This window comes from Manacus vitellinus, unplaced genomic scaffold, assembly GCF_001715985.3.
Source record: "Manacus vitellinus isolate BGI_N305 unplaced genomic scaffold, ASM171598v3 scaffold_26_pilon, whole genome shotgun sequence".
In the NCBI taxonomy this organism is placed as follows: domain Eukaryota; kingdom Metazoa; phylum Chordata; class Aves; order Passeriformes; family Pipridae; genus Manacus; species Manacus vitellinus.
Window position 1 is genome coordinate 9,920,130 of NW_021939960.1, and position 17,180 is coordinate 9,937,309.

At 50.1% G+C, this 17,180-nt stretch overlaps 1 protein-coding gene across 1 annotated transcript in view; it reads right to left on the minus strand.

Moving 5' to 3' along the window:
• Positions 1-6,424: 6,424 nt before the first annotated feature.
• JPH2 (junctophilin 2) overlaps positions 6,425-17,180 on the minus strand; it is a 28,896-nt gene continuing 18,140 nt past the window's right edge. Inside the window, 8 exon segments of the mRNA XM_018073989.3 lie at positions 6,425-8,945; positions 9,719-9,816; positions 10,893-11,048; positions 11,050-11,088; positions 11,090-11,265; positions 11,268-11,334; positions 11,337-11,680; positions 14,806-14,924. Coding sequence (XP_017929478.3) covers positions 9,736-9,816; positions 10,893-11,048; positions 11,050-11,088; positions 11,090-11,265; positions 11,268-11,334; positions 11,337-11,680; positions 14,806-14,924 — 982 coding nt within the window. The 3' untranslated portion in view covers positions 6,425-8,945; positions 9,719-9,735.

Below are 17,180 nucleotides of genomic sequence, written 5' to 3' on the forward strand. Positions count from 1 at the left end.
AGCAAATCTTGGGAGCTGTGTGGCTGTACGGCTGTGTTGGGAAAACGCCAAGGGGAATCGCTTTGGCGCTGCAGCGAGCTGCATTTAACACTTCTCCGGGGCATTTAACAAAGCACATTGTTAAAGTCAAATCGGTTTGCTTTTCCTTCACGCTAATTTATTCTTGTTTGGTGAAGTGTTAGGCGCAGATCAGTGTTTAGCATCTTTAAAGCATCTATTGTAAATACAGCAGGGCAATGTCATTCTCTATTATGTGCAGGAGCAGTTGCTTGTTGAGCTGGGCCAAAGCACTGAAAGGAAACCCAGGAAGAGAAGAACATTCAAGGAAATAAAAAACAACCTCTTCTTGCTGGACCCATTTTCTTAGAGAGTGAGACTCCCCTACCTAAATTTATATGCCTCTGACACAGACACCCTATGGGAGCTGCTTCTCTACAGACCTTATAGAGTTAATGGGGACAATTAGGCACTTCTAAGTAGTGTCTCCTCTCATCTCAGCACAGTCCTCTGGGGAATACACAGCCCTGCTGAGGAGATCAATGCCTCCCGAGATGTGACTACTTCTGATTGTAAAGGGATTCTCTCTGGTGGGGACACCTGCGTTAGGAACAACCAAACTTGGGTGTCAGTCGTGTCTCTGGAAGCATCACAGTGTTGGTAGCACAGAAACCCAAGGTCCAAACCAGTTGAATTTGTCACAGAAAAATGAACAAACTAATACTGAGTTTTCCCTAAGGTAACAGTAATACTTTCAACATTGTGGTCTAAGTTTCTTCTGGATAATTTTACCTTTCCTGTCCTAATCCCTCTAGTTCTTTCAGTTGGAAACTGCACCCTTGTCCTGAAAGCCTCAGTGTGGTGCAGTTGTGTAGTGGAGAGCTCTCCATCCCAGCTACAGTTGCATTTCAATGGCAGGTGAAGAAATTCTCTTATTTCCTGAGAATAATTTGTGAAAGTCCCTCAAGTGTTTTGTGGTAAGTGACACAATTTATTGCTGCTGTCATCTTATGAGCAAAGTGGATATTCATAACCTTCAGCATCCAAGAAACCAGCCCAAGAACACTTGACCCAGACTTGCAAGAGTCTATCTGGACTAAGAGCAAAATGAAACAGATTACACACGAGCCAAATCCTAAGGATCTTGCCAAGTAAAACAAGTCTCAGTCACCAGTAACCCTCAAGCGACTGCAAAAAATTATTTGAACAGCCAGTGCAGTGTCACTAGTTAACATTGGTTTTCAGCAAACTGTAGTGTTAAAAGATCTTAGAATTTTGCATCCACTCAGGAAAAATATCTGTGTGATATGTTTAAGAGCATAAGATGTGGGTAACCATTCTGCATCACTTCACTGGGGGAGTCAGGACAAGACCTGAAATTCCCCTGGTGTGTCAGAACTGTCCAGGACCTATTTCATTGTGTGTAGGGTGGTTTTGCTTGTATGATTATTATATTGTGAGTTATTAATTATCTACTTTGCCCCTAAAATTACTGTAGGACGAGGGAAGAGAACATTGTTTTTTGCAATTATTTGAAAACACAATGGATTTGGAATTTAAGGATTCGTGCCACTTTTGCACTCTTTTGTGTATATTGTGTATATTGGGAATTGAGGCACAGAGTTCTTATTTATTGTTGTTAGGGAAGTTCTGCAGAGACATTTGGGATGGCAGTGTTTTTGCTAACATGGGAGAATTTGCTTGTAACAATATTTTCTCTGGTACAGATTTTGTTTTTTTTCCCCTTAGAACAGATTTTTCCTTAGCAGCTCAGAATGAGCCATTGATAAAAGCATCAAACCAGAGCAGCAAGGATCAGGGAGGAGGAAGAGGAGGAGAAGGAGGAGGAAGAGGAGCCCTGGGCCATTGCTGGGGCCTCCCTGGGGCCTCAAGCACGGGCAGCATCTCCTCAGGGATGGGCTGTCCTGTGTCCCCCAGCCTGTCACCCTGAAGCCTTGGGTGCAGAGAGCAGCAGGGAGGCCAGCTTTGCCCTGAGGCCATGTGGGAAGAGGATTTACTGTTCGAGCTTGGAAACCCACTTGCATCCTGACCTAAGGTGTTTTTCAGGCATGGGATGTGTGTTTGACAGACAGCCTTGATTTCTGCCAACACAAGGAGCAGCTTAACTCTGAAGTATCTCCAGCAGGATATTTTCCACCTCCTCATCACATTTCCAGTCTTCACTGTTCCCATTTATGTTTTTTCCCCCCGGAGAGAGACATTCTAAAAGCGCTATTCTCTTAATTAAATTTCAGCCTCAGGCCAACAGGTAATTGATAGTTCTGAAATTTCTGTTCTACATACTTAGGATTCAATTAAAACCCAGTTCTGTTCTCCCCCTTCTGCCCTTAGCTGCCAAGTACAGCATGACCCTGTGTTATTTTTTGAGAAGTAATTGGCAGATAAACTCCCCTGGCACCACGAGTTCTCCGGCAAACGCACCAGAGCGTTAAACTCTGTAGATGAGGAATGAGTTCCTGCTCTTTCCCCCTGCATGTATTCTGACACTTTAGGAGGAGCTGAGAGAGTTTTAGCTGGAAGTGGAGGCAGAAGGTCAGCACTCAGCTTGCTAAAGAGATGCTGGCTAAGAGGACAGGCAGCTACGTGCTGCCGGGAAATAAATCACTAGCAGAAAGGAATTAAAAGAATTAACTCACCACTGTAACTTCCTCTGGATATCCAGGGTCTGAATTCCTTGTAAGAAGTCAAAGAGCTCCCCTCAGGCTTCAGCCTTCAGCCTGCATTACCTTGTACCTTGCAACATCCCACCCTGCTCGTAAAGTCTGAAGCTGTATTTTACCCTCAGCATTTATTTGTCTCAGTGGCATGAGTGTAGGCTGTGAGTTTATAAATATGCCATCAAATAAAGAATCTATTGCTCCCAAATAATCTACCACATTGAAGCTGCTCCTCAGGTTAATCTAACCTGCTACATTCCTAATTAAAGCTCATTATTTCTAACCCCTGCCCTTCCAGTGCCTGTTAACCTGCTTAAACACAATCTGGTTTCTTCAATTACAAACAAATAAGTCCCCTGGCAGGAGAGAAGGGACCCGGTGCTGCTGCAGAGCCTTGGGGAGAGGGGAAGAATTTGTGAGCAGTGCAAAGAGGGGGATGGAGGAGGCAGAGCCTTGGGGAAGGGCTGCTGGGAGAGGGGTGAGTAAGGTTTCTGGGCCTGAAAGACCACAGGTTGGCTGAAGCTCCTCGCATTCATCAGGGACTTTCAGTCTAGGAGACACCACATCCAGCACGTTTACCTGAATCTGGCTGGTCCCAGGGACAGAGCCTACACAGTAAGTGCCTCTACACAGTACATGGGACCTCAGCAAGGGTTATGTACTCCTGCAAAGCACAAAAGGTTAAATAACTTATCAAAATCTTTAGTTTAAGCCCCAGTCAGATTGTCTTCTCATCTTGTCTTTTTGAGTGGTGGAATATTGGGAAAACTGGGCATCTATGCCAGCCTGTGCCAGAGGAGAGCATGGCCATGCTGATGGCTCTCTGGGAGAGCCTCTCCCCTACAACACTGGCCAGCACTCCAGAAGCCAGCCTGCCCCAGGGCCACGTTAGGAAGTGACCCACAAAACACCAGCAGTTCCCTTAACAAGGAGCAAAAAGGTCATGAGGGTTCCCAGCACCTCCCTGCAACCAGAGCAGGCTTCGAGCACAGTACAGAGATCAAATAGTGGTACCTTTAAATGAATAATACTCAGGTCACTGAAGAGGATGCTGAGCAATTACTTAATTTTTTCAGAGCCACAAGAAAGCGTGGACCACACATTAGGGAAGGGATTGGATACAGCACCTCTTCAATCTGGTCTGGCCCCTGGCTGCTTCTTTGAGCTAATTAGTTCAAGCAGGCCACAATTAAAGAGATGCTGTTAAAGCCGGGGGATAGTCTTACAGCAGTATTAATGTAATCATTCAGCAGTTATTTATTTTGCACTTCATGTGCACTTCAAGGCTTCTGGAGGGCTCTTTGGCCAGCACTGCCCCCGAACCTGCCTGCTCACTGCACTGGCTCAGGGGTTGCTTCTCAGGACTCCTCAAACCAAGGTATCTGTTCCAGGAGCAGGCTGGGACACTCAGCAGATCAAAGCTTGTCAGTCCTGCAGGACTGACTTTTACTGAAATACCCTCAGTTCAGCAGTTAACTAGCCCTGCACATTTCTGCCCTGCCTGGCTCTAAATGCAGGCTCCAGTGGGAGGGCATTGCCTGTGCCCCAAATCCCGGGTGCTTTCCCAGCTATTGCCTGAGGGAGGGAACGTGACTGTAACACCACAGGGTCCCTCTGACATGGGTGTCATGTCACAGAAGTATTAAGGATAATCTGCTTTATAATTGCTGAATTTTCTTTAACAACCACCTTATGAATTGGGCTCTGAGTGTGCCGTTTCTATAGAGACAGGGGATGCTGTGACTGCACTGGTGGCCCCTCACTGCTCCTCCAATAGGGAATGAATACCTGAAGCCACAAGCTGGGAAGCTTTCAAAAGCTTTTTCCTCTCGGGGGGGAAGGTCCTGGGGTCATCCTGGTGATAACATGATTTTGAATTCCTCAGTGAGGGCCCATGGTGCTCCCAGGCTGGCTGATCCTCTCTGCCCTTGTGGGCACGGTGTGAGTGGCTGCTCAGAGGAAATAAAATAAAAGCAACTTTTTCCAGCTGTGCAGTGCCAGCATTTCTGGCAGAAGAGAAGAGGAGAGAGTGGCCACTGTGGGGCCCCTTGATGCCATCCCCGAGCTGGGCATGGCATGCCCTTGGCTTTCAGAGCAGGCTGGGGCCAGGCATGGGAAAACACTTCACTGGAGTTGCTGATGGTATCTGTTACTGCTCCTGGGACTCACACTGGCTTCCTCCAGGACGGGTCCTGAAGCAAAGGCAGTGGTGTGGAGCCAGCCCCATTCCTGGCTCCTAGGCCAGAAAGGAGCACAGGAACCCCTCTGCACGTTCTCCCTGCACCTACTCCCTGCCAGGGCCACCCTTACCCCAGCTCTGGCCCTTCCTCTTGCCAGGAAGGCCAATAGAAAAGGTTGCTCCTGAGAGCCCCGATGCCCTGCAAGGACAGTGGAGCTGTCTCCAGGGCGCCTGGGCAGGTCACTCTCAAAGGACACTGGGGCTCAGATTGCACCTTCCCTCCCGCCAGTGGAGGGCAAGGCTGCTGCCCTTCGACACAGGATCAGGCCAGTGCCTTTAGCCAAGTTCTCACATATCAGACACCTCCCTGCCCGCCCCTGGGGACACTCGGATGGACACAGTGGGGGGGACACTACCCCTGAAATCAGCAGCTATTGAGCCACAGACCCCAGCACTGTTCCCCCTACCCTGAGGAAAGTGCAGGCTTCTTGTTCTGCCTTTATTAATACTTTTAAAGCAACATGTCATTGCTTTAGCAACCGACCCACCTCCCTGCTGTCTCTGCCACACATGGGCCAAAGACCTGCTCCATTCATCAGCCTGAGATTTATGAGGTGCACAGGGCTCCAGTTACCCTGCTGTCCCCAACTGATGAATGAGATGCGGCTGGTTCCTCGCATACCAGAAGCAAAACAAGCCCAGAGGAGAGTAAAGCCATCGTTTCATCAAACTCAGCTCCTTAAGTCTCTACCAAGGCATGAAATCTTCTGCCACAAGACTCCTTGCACTGAACAAAGCCAAGGGTGGCACTCCTGCCTGTGAAGACTGAACCTGCATCCCGCCAGCCTCTCTGCACAGCACAGCTTTGCTCATGTGAGACACTCCAGAAATAGAAAAGGGTTTGAAGGTTTCAGCTACTCTGGATTCCTCAGGCCCCGGGGCTCTGCTGCCCTAGGCTGGTGCTGGGCTCTGCTCTTCCATCCTCCCCCATAAATCACCCATCTGCCATGTCCCTGCCCCTCGTGTCTGGCTTTCCTCTCATTTGGGTTGTTTCAAGAGGCTGAGTGAGAGGACGGGTCACAGGCAAAGGAGAATCACTCCTGCCCAAACCCAGGAGGAATGTGGCACTGGAGGAGCAGCCAGTGACGCACAGCTTGGAGGAAACTTGGCAGCAGCCCTGGGGTCGGGAGGCAGCAAAGGGACCTGTCAGCGGCCGCCTGCGTTGCCTGGGCAGGCTTTGGGCCAGTGTCCTGCCTTTCCTCCTGGCCCAGGGCAACCTCTGCCAGAGGCCAGCAGGATGGTGGCACCCAGAGTGTGCTCAGAGAGCAGGGGGTGTCCTCAGACTGCTGCCACCAAACTCCTAAAGAGCAGTAAGTGAAAACAGCTCTCCTTGCAAAGTACCCCCAGTCAATAAAAGAATGCAAGATTTTGTAAAGGGACAACTGGGGAAAAGCTGAAAAACATCCAGGTGCCACAAGTGAAATTCTGCAACACTCTCTCCTTTAAGACCGGAGTGAATGTGTCAACACGGGAAGAAACCTGTGGATTCCCCTGCAAAGATCCACGTGGATAAAGTGAGCAGATAACTGTTTATTATTGCACGTAATCCAGCAGAACAACCGACAGAAAACTCTGGACAGTAGTACACAGATTGTAGTAAACAGCTTGCAAAATCTGTGATGAAGGTATTTTTGTGTGAAGAGTGAAAGGTATCTGCATCTTTGTAAGACCTGAAAAGTATAACACAATATCCTAGTCAGTTTTGAAAGCATGCAGTTTGAGGTAAATCTGGTATTTTGCATCTAAGAAAATGAAACCCCTAAGGGGCTCTCTCTCTATGTATATATATCCATATCTTGGTGCAATATGGATATAGTTATATGTCACATAAAAGCAAATCTACCACCTTTTCTCAGAAGGTTACTAGGAGGAAAGCACATTAATGAGTGCATATCACATGCATAAAAAATTGGGGGGAAGGGGAATTACCTTAGCACTCTTGGAAAAGATCCATTTTTGTGCTTAGTGATAAGTAAAAGCCCCTCAGGTCTCTGGATGGAAATTCTCTTGGTGGTGAATAAAAGCAGCTGGCATATTGAAACTGCAGAGCTGGCAAGTGAATGCCAGCAAACTGAGATAAAATGTCAAAGGCAGCAGAGCCTGGGGTTTGCAATACATTTATACTTAAGAAAAGGAAAAAAATAAAAGAGAAAAGAAGCAAATTGCTACTAAACTACGCTCTGTGGAAGTGTAGATGATGCTGCACAGCTTTCTCAGGACTGGTACAGCCACATGGCTTTTAGGGATCACATTCACTTCTCCCACAGTTAACACCACGTATTTGCTACTGTGGCAAAGTTCCTGAGCTGAATAAGGTTAAAAAATAAAATTGGTTCACAAAGAAAAGTACTGAATTATTCTCACTCTCTTATGCCATAGTTAGAGTAGATAAATTAGGCAGGTTTTGCCCTGTGTCTCCAGTCAGTGTAAACCCCTGCGTGTCTGCCACCCCATCTCTGAAATCCTTCCAGATTGACCTTTGGAGTAGACTGGGCATCTGTTCTTTTCCTTAGCTATCATTTCCCCATTTCTTCCAGTCCAACAAGGTTTTCCCACCCAGTCCTGTGCTGTGGGACTTCAGGATACACAGAGGTGCACAACCAACTATAAATAACATCTCCGATTATCTTAAAAAGGGATAGAAAATACACATTGCTCTTAAAAGAAAGAAGAAACATGTCCAAGCACTCAGCCTCACACTAAACTGTAACTTCATCTGTGCTGACTTTCCAAGCTCGCACTGCTAAAGATCAGAGCAGATCATGGTGGAAAAATCTCCTTTCAAAGGTCACTCCCTGTCGCAGCTTTGGGAAAATCGGTGCAAACCGCCCAGGCCTCAGCCTCGCACACAACAGCTGGAACTGCCCCACTGTACTCTGCCCCTGCTGAAAGCCTGGCTGCTGCGCATTTCTGAGCCCAACACCCAAATACACTGGAGTCACTCGTGTCTCTGCACCTTTTTTCTTTCAGGAATAAGGTAACCTCTCCCACAACAGCCACCCTGCATCCTCTGGCTGGAAAGTCTGTTCGCTCCATGCAGTGAGAGCCCAGGAGCCCCCCCTGCAGCCGAAGGGGAGGAACCTGCAGGCATACAGAGGTATTTTCAGCAAGTACCTCCTTTTTACTGTAACTTGCAACATTTTCATAGAAAAAAGGGGGTAAAGGGACAAATTCAGCACACCTGCTTCCTTTTCCCGTTACAGCAGGAAGCCACCCACTGCAAGACGCTTCTGTGCAGAGCATTGTTGGTGGCAGGAGGACACTTGGACGGTGCCTGGTCCCAAAACAGGCACCATCTCCACCCACAGCACCCCCACATGCACCAACAGCATTGGATCCACCAGTCCCTCACACCCCACCCCGTGGCCCTGCCCGCGATGCGTCGGCCAGCATGGGCAGGACTCGGGTTACACTTCAACAAGCCCAATTTCAACTTGCTCCCCCTCTCAGTCCTCCATACGTGGAAAATGACTCCAGGTGACGGGGGGGGGAAAGGAAAGACTTTTTGTTCATCCCTTTGGATGACTTCCAAGCACGGAGGGTGACGTCGTCCACCCCTGGCCATGGCGCGGCTCTCAGGAGTCATTCTGGTTGCTGTGTATTGCTTCAGCTCCACACCATGGGTGATAACCTTTGGAAAATCTCTGACACCAAGTCAACCAAGGGAGTTACAAAACACGTCAGTGTGCACGCATGAGACCTTCTCACTCGTTTTCCTACAGCTACAGATAAATCCCTCATCCCCGGCGTGGCAGGACAGTTGATGGCTTTGGTGAGAATAATTTAAGGCAACTGCTATTTTATACAAAGAAGGGAAGGAGACCACAGTGCAGAAATCCTGGCTTTTCCTTGGTAGATTGCAGAGGCCAGCCCCAGCCTGGGAGCAGGAGACTGAACTGATCTTCAGGTGCTCTCGTTTAAGGTTGATGTTTGCAGTGCAACCTTGGGATCTCAAGTCCTCCTCTTAGGTGTTTCCGGGTGGCTGAGCTTTAATCCCTGCCAAGGTCTGAGGTCTCCATCAGCAGCAACGCCTGTCCCAGACACAGATCAACATGAGAGTCAAGGGGCAGCAAGACACACGACCAACATGTAACTGCAGTTGTCTGCAAGGCTTTCACCTGCATGGTCTGAATGAGGACTAATAACACGACACAAAGCAGTGTCCAGCAGAGCAGTTTCATCCCCCAGTAGGCCCCAGGAAGGCAGCCCAACACCCTCACAGGGGCTTGGGAGGTGCCTCTTTGTGTTATGTTTACATGAGGCTCAAGGGTCAGGTTCAGCCTTGATGGCAGATTTTTTTGAACTATTTGAGCTCAAGGTGAGAGAAATCTTGTTCAAGCCCAGGACACATTCCTGCTTGTAGGAGCCCCACAGGCAGGAGAAACCTCACAAAATTTTACTGCCACCAAATCCATATTCAAACCCTCATCCCAATTCAAGCTCCAGTTTAACCTTAGTCTGACAGACATCTTGGCTCATATTTACCTTTAGTAAAACAAGCATGTAACAGCGGCTGCAGAACTTGCACTGGTGCAATTAAACTGCAAATTTCAGTTTCATATTTTCTATGAAAAATGAGAACCAACCACTGAAGTTACTCCACAAACCACTGTTGGAACAAACAAGGGGTAACTGAGAATCTCAATGCTTAATGCAAGGTAATTGCTTTATTGAATAAGTGCCCCTGCATTTTCATCACATGGGCATCTATCAGTGAATGATTTGCATGGGTGGTAGAGCGAGTCAACCCTAAAACATCCAGTGAGGTCTACAAGTGAGAGTAAAATCTCATTCCTCTTCTTACCTTGTCCAAGAGGCTCATCATGTCAAAAAATGTACAAATAGGATGGCCAGACCAATGTTCAGTAAGATGACCATGCAGATCACGATTGTGTTAGGTCCCTGAAGGAAAAACCCAAAACAGAGTATTACACACCTCAGCTTCAGCAGAGACAGATGCAGCGTGATTCTGCTCTTCAAAAATACCACAATCACCCCCTCCTGACACGCTGAAATCTGGCACTTAACAACCAGCCTGAATTTCAACCTAAGGGAACGTTTATCAATCCCTATTCCTACTTTTTCCCTGCAAACTCCTTAGAAGGAGGCTGAATCAGGCTTTTTCTGAGGCTAAATCAATTTAAAGGAGACCCCAACCACAGGCACATGAACTGCTGAGCCCATGTCAAGCTGCTCCTCCCAACTCCTTTCTGCACCCCCTAGGCCCATGTTTGTAAAGTTGCCATTTTTAGGATGAATGAAAGCACCCATATGAGATTATCGTAATGCTTTAATTTCAGACTGAAATATTCCCAAGATGGGCTTTTCTAAAGTCGCATGGAACCATTCATGTCCAAAGGGCTGCAAGATGAGACTCAGTGGTCTAATAAAATGTCTGGATTTCCAGCTGTATTTGCTAACAGCAAAATTGAATTTCAGTGAGTGTATTTTAAACCTGGGAAATCAGCTGGTGATTTGACACCACCGTTCAGCTCACCAGGTGCCCCTACAGCAAAAAAGTAAATGTAACAGATAAAAGAGAAACACACTGGGTTTTTTCCCTGCTTTTTTTCCCCCAATATTCAGATCAATGTTGGCTGGTAAAGTGGTGGGAAAAGGGGAGAAAAGTCTAAAACATGATTTGGAAGATGCCTGTTTTCCCCAGATTTTGAAATAGGGATGTGTCTGAAAGCATATCTGCCCTGGTGCAGAGAGGAGGTCAAAACAGGAGGGTTATGAATGCCAGCCCCAGCATCTGGAGCAGGGCAGGCTGGGATGGCGGCAGGATGGGGAGCACCAAGGCTCTGCTCCAGCGAGCTCTGGCATTCCAAAAGGAGCCTCTGGGCACTGCTGGGGGCCCGCTGCAGGCTCAAACCTGTGGGCTCTGCATCTCTATGGGTCCTGTCGGACCTCCTGGGAACAATAAATGAAAGGCCAAGGTAGTTCCCTGGGGGACTCCCAGGGCTGCCCCACTTCACCTCTTCGCACTCCTCCACCTTCTGTGCTGCCACCACCGCGCTGCCACACGGGCCGGCTGGCTCCGCCTTGGCCCCGCCTTGGGTCCGTCCGCCCCGTGCCCTGGCCTCAGTTTCCTGTCGCCGCGGCTCAGCCCGGCCCGTGGGCCTGCGCTCGGGGCCTGTTGGGCCGCTGCTGCGGCTCCTTGGGCCGGGGTGACCTCTGGCTTGGCCTCTGCCAGGCGCCGGCTTCTCTCCCGCTCCTGCAGCGGGGCAGGGTGCACCCCCCGGCGCTGAGGGTCCCCCGGGGCTCCGGGGAGGGCGGCTAGTTGCTCGGGGAACTGCTCCTCCTCATATGTTCCGTGGCGGGGGTTTACCGGGGAGGTGCGGATGGTAGCTTGTGGTAGCCCTTGAAGAGCTCGACGTCGGGCTCGAGCGCCATGCGCATGCAAGCGCCAATCTTCCATCCTGCTCGCAGAGCCGGGCCCGGCCCCGCGAGGCCCGGACGGCTCACCCTCGGGGGCGCGGGGGCTCCCACCCGCCGGCGCCCTCCTCGGCCCAGCTGCCGGACGGAGGCACCGTCCTGTGGGGAGCCGCCTTGCGCGCTTTAGCCTCGGAGGGGTGGCGGCGGGGCTGGGGGGCTGGGCTGGCTGCGGCCGGGCGGCTCTCGGGCTCGTGAGCTGGGGGACTCTCGGGCGGCGTGGGGGGCGGCGGGGCACCCTCGGGCCGCGGCGCCTCCTCCTCCATGTTGACCGCGTGCTCTGCGTTCTCGATGATCTCCTGCAGCAGCTTCCGCTTCTGGTACTCGGGGCCTGCGGAGAGAGGGGTTGGTGTGAGGAGTCTCCCCAGGGCTGGGGGACGGCACCATCGCGGCTTCAGCAGCTGCGCCCCCTGCCCTGATGGATTTGGGGATCGCTGTGCGAGTGTCCGGGTTGGAGGGTGTGAGAAGGACACAAATAAGAGCCTGCTACCAGGAGGGATTTCCTCCAGGAGCAGCCAGAGGCCCCAAGGCCCATCGTGTGCTGCCTGGTTGGGAAGAGCCAGGCAGGAAGGAGCAGGTGGAGAGCTGCAGATGAGGGTAAAGAAACAGCGAAAATCTGCAGCCCAGCTTCTTGTGGTCACACAGATGGGTCATGCTGGGGCTAAAGAGGATACCTGGTACTGTCACATGAGCTGACTCAGGGTTTCGTTCTGGCCTCATCTCTCATGCTGACTTATGAGTTCCTAGCAATGTTGCCTCAATTCAATTATTCACCTATCATTAAATCTTTACTTCTTATTAACCCCAGGCCTTGTCTGCACAGCAAATTGCAGCCCAGCCTGGGTCTGGGGAAGTCAGCCAGAGCCTGACACTGAAGATATCTATCATAGTGCATGTCTGGCTGACCAAAATCCACCACTAAGCAACTGGGAATATCTTGTGGAATAACAACCCTGCACAGTGCTCTGTGTGCTGGGACATGTGCTGGGATAGGGGTCCTTGCACATCACCATGATGATCATAGCAAGTGAGAACAAGAAGAGCATCATGCCCTTTATGGGCAGTGCAAGGTCACGAAGCATCTGGTTAGAAAGTCAAGCGCCTGCTTTGCCCTTATTCTGCTGAACCCCAGCGATGCTGAGGGGTGCAGACCTACAGGGCTTGTCTGTGCTCCTGAACAACACAGATCCTGGAGCTGCACCATCCCTGGCTGCCTCAAGGCCCCTCTCCTTGTCTCCTCCACCCAAGAACTGATGCAGACTTAAGTCTGGTTGGGAAATTTGGCTTGGTGCTCCTTTCTCTCTAATAAATCAGTGGTATGATTTGCACACTGCTACCTTCCCCTCTGCTTGGAGGGGCAGTGGGGAGAAGGAGGGCACTGATTTTAGCTGCTCTGCCCTGCCTGCCCACTCCTGTCAATCAGCAGGTGACCCATTCAGGGCCATTTATTTCTGGCTGCCAGTAAGTTATTTGGAAGCCGTTTCAACAGTTGTTCAGACTCTTCAAAATAGGCTGCCTGCAGCTCCAGGCTCCTTGCTCTCTCCTGCTGCTTTCTTGTCTTCCTGAATAATTCACACCAAAAAAAACCCAAACCAACTGCCTGGAGAGCACCACACTCATCTCCTCACTTTCATCTCCCAGCACAACATTTCAGGAAGGGCTTTGGCTTACATCTCTCTCCTCGAAGCTATTAGGGATGATACCCTAACTGAAATCCAGGGCTCAGTACTTATTAGAGATATGAAGCTTGCTGAGCAGGATTGTCTGTGCCAGACAGAGCAGGGTCTATCTGCCAGGATAGTAGGGAGAAACACAGCTACAAAACACTACAGGGCTCTCTTAGCTCTGTGACCAGCAGCTCCCAGTCCTAGTAAAATCCAAGGGTGGACTATTGTCTGTTTGTTCCTGGGTGGTGCAGCCGTGCAAGAAGAGACATCTGCCCTTGTTGTGCACTTTGGGAATTTAGAGATGTAAAAAAATCATGGAAGAACAACATGCATCAGCAGCTTACAAGGCCTGGAGAGAGGGAGTCCAGGACCCAAGTGAGGCCCTACATAACAGCAACATCCAGCATCTGAGGAGCCAGAAGTGGAGGTCAGGCTGCCTCAAGCATTTTACAGAGACCATTTCAATTGTCTCATTCAATCGACATGGGTGGAAAAAATAATCCAGCTGGATGTCCAAAACCTCCCATTGGGAATTCCAGTTTCCTTTGCCTCTGTGCTATAAATACCCCAGTGTGCAAAGAGTGAATGTGGAGCTGTGAGTGGCAGCTGGGGGGGCTTATGTGAGGATCAAGCAATGGTTAGCCATTGTTAAATGAAGTGCCACACGCTGGCTCATGCCCATGACCGGGTGCTGTGGTGTTTCCCCACTCAAAGCAGCTCTGACAGGCCTTGCTGGGCAGTGGGGAGGAACAGGCAGCCCTCCAGCACAGTGTCTCCCCAGCTGGTAGGTGCAGAACAAGGTGGGAGTACACGGGATTTAGGCAAATCTGTCAGCATGACTCTCCCCAGCCAAGTGCTGGCTGTGAGCTGTTCCCTGTTCCCCCTGTGCTGGGTTGTAGTACAGGAGATGCAGAGACACCAAAATCAGAGCAGGAGCAGGTGTCAGGTTTTGCTGAGCAGGAGTCAACCTTTGGCTTCTAACCCCAGTTCTGCTGCTATGATAATCCCTTGTGATCCTGCCTCAGCAGCCATGGGGCACTCATTGCAGGCAACAAAGCCAGATAATAAGAAAGATGGGATGCAAATGTAGGCACTTGGAATCTTATTTTCTGCTCTGTTACTACCTTCCCTCTCTAGAAAGGAAGGTTTTCCAGGAAGGGCTAACTCAGTCTAGGGAAAGGTAATGGCATTCACAATGCTGCTTCTAATATTACACTTCCTATCTACTAATCCTCAGTGCTTGGTCTCACAGAAGGAACCTCCCAAGTGCTTTCCCAGCCAAATAATCAGCAGTGATGCTAACAAATAAATAGTGAATCAGGGAAATAGTATTTTGCATTAGCTGCTTTCTTATAGGATATTACAGCCCCTAATTAGCAGAGTCTGATTGTGCCCTTGTGGGGGCCCCACAGGATATGGGCTTGGGAGGTAATGTGCAAAGCTGTTCCAAGAAAAAGCCACAAGGGATATATCTACAGGAGTACTGCAAATAGCCCCAAGCTTGCTGCCTGTCCTGCCTGGAGTTCTGAGGGCTTTGGTGTGTGGAAAAACATGGGGAGAGGTTGAGGGACTGTGGGATTTTCCTCCAGTCTGTGGCAACACAGTGGGTAGAACAGTGGTGTAAGGAGAGCAGCAAATCAGCCAGGGCAGGGGGCTGGCTGAAACTGAGCAAAAGAGGATTTAGGACAGACAGGAGGGTAACTTGTAGAGTTATAAAGTGGGTAAAATATTTGAACAAATTCCCCAGGGAAATTGCAAAACCCCTCTTAGAAGATGCCTCTGATCCTACCTGGCTGGTAGAAGTCTGGGGAGAGCTCCCTGGCCATCATTCTGGCTATGCCCGACTCGTTGTTGGCTGCCTGAGCTGCCTGCTCAGACCCCTCAGCCTTGGCTTTGGCGTGAGCCGTCCTGTGGAGAGAAGAGGGGACAACAGTGAGCACCCTCTGAGCCAAGGGTGTCCCAGCTTGAGCAGCAAACCCTGTCCAGCACCAAAATCAAACCAGCCCATCTGGTATAATAGCACTCAGCATTTGCCCAGGTGACCCCAAACCTGACAGCCAAGGAGATAAGACCAGATTTTCAAGAAGGAAGGGGCCCAGCTGCTCAGGGAGAAGGTGGGAAGGTTGCATGTAGCTGCACAAGGGCACAGGGCAGGTGTGTTTGCAAATGTGAGCGTGTTCTCGTGTTGCAGTGAAGCAGCAGGTGCTGCTTGTTGCTGTGCTGCTCAGAGGAATGCCCAAAGCATCACACAGGCATCTTTGGAGCATAAAGGGGACAATATGTGGTGGCTGAACTCTGCTGCGCTCTCACCAGCCCTGAGCTGCTGCACCTCACCAGAGGCAGCGTGTCCCTGCCCCACACACCCCTAAGACAGGTTTTACCCCAAATGTCTCTCCTGTAGCTCTCCAGCAAACACCACACATTGTCCAGGGGCTCCTTTACTCACCACAGCCCATGGGGCTGCTCTCACCAGTGTAGGAAAGACAGAACTATTGCCTCTGTCTCATCTTGGCTCCCTGAGTCCTCTCCACTTCTTCCCAGCACATCTTCTCCTTGCTCCATAGGGCTACAGGGCTATGGGAGTTATTTTACTGGCCAGCTGTCATATTCCTCACATGCCTCACGCTCGGAGCCCTGTGATCTTTTTGCTAAAAGCAGGGTGGCTTTACAGCCCAGCTGCTCAGTCTGGGAAGGAGCTGACTTCAAACAGCAAAGTTGCACCTTAAAAATAAGGGTGGGTGAAACACCAAATATTCATCTGCTTTGTTCCAGCTGGGGCTTACCAAGAGCTGCCTTCCCCATGCTCTGACTGTCAGGTTTGCCAAGGCTGCCCATAGCTCCCATTTTACATACAGACCCACATATTTTTGTGTGGACAGTTAAGATAAGGAGTTAGCATTCCTCAAACACCAATTCACCCCGAATCACAACCTTTAACGTGAACTTAGGGTGTCTGATGAGCCCTTTTCAGACTCAGGTTGGCATCTGGTCATGTTTTAGGATAAAAAAAAAGGAGGAAAGATGCAGTTCTCATCCCGGCAGTGAAAATGCTCCAGAGGAATTTTTGGACGGTTAGTCATGAAATCAGGATTAATTCTTTCCCATTAAACTGAGATGCAATAGGCAGACAAGACTAGCTGTAGTCAGAATACTCAACAGGTGCAATGAAAAAGTGATAGAAATGCTGTTCTGAGAGTCTTGGAAGGGAGAAGATACACACATATGCCATTCTGAGTAGCTGCAAGGAAAGAACTAAATGTGGGACATCAACCCCAACTGACACAGGCAAGAGTGTGACTTGACAGGGAGCTGAAAACACTGTTCAGGGCCCTGCAATAGAGGAGAGGGTGTGGAGCTGCTGTGGCTCAGCCTATCCCTCCCTGGGATGACATCCCACTCCTCTGGAGCCATGATTCACCTCACTGCCCACACTCATATGTTATCTCCCCGCTTCCTCTGCAGGCTGAGCTGCCTGGGATTGCAGTCATTCTTGGTCTTTTTATCCAAAATTATTACAGCTCCTGACAAACTCAGAGACCAGACATGATGAGGCAGAAAACAGCATTTTTAAGCTGCTGCTCACAAGCAGGGGGTCTGAGCCAGCTCCAGACAGAGAGAGCACCTCCTTTTTTGGTAGCATATAATCAGCGTGATTAATTCCACTATAATCTGGCAGGGGCCAAGGGGGATATCTCTGTGCTCTCCATGCCTGGGGGATCAGAGTGGGCTGGGCACACTGTGCCTGGGGCACACAGCCTGCCTGGTGCTGGCCCCTGGGAACAACCTTGCAAAGGGGGATCCAGCTCTTCATCCCGGCAGGATGGGCTCCAGCCCCTGGCTTTGTCCTGCTGCTTTTGGAGGATAAGACTCACCACAGGAGATAAAATTCTCCCTTTCAGTTGCTTGCTGAGCTGGGCGGATGCTGCCCTGACCAATTCCCAGCCAGACAATCAGCCAGCTGGCCCCAGCTGGGGGAGCAGCAGGCAGCTCCTGACAAGTGCTTTCCTCAAAGTGGCTCCCAAAAAAGTCGTCTGGAAGTGGACTAGACATGGGGTCTGTTCTCACTAGTAAGGACAGAGCTGGACTCCACGTGTCACCCAGCGGGTGCAGGTGGCTCCCACATGCTCAGCTCTCTCCCAGCATCTCAGAAAAACACAAGAGAAC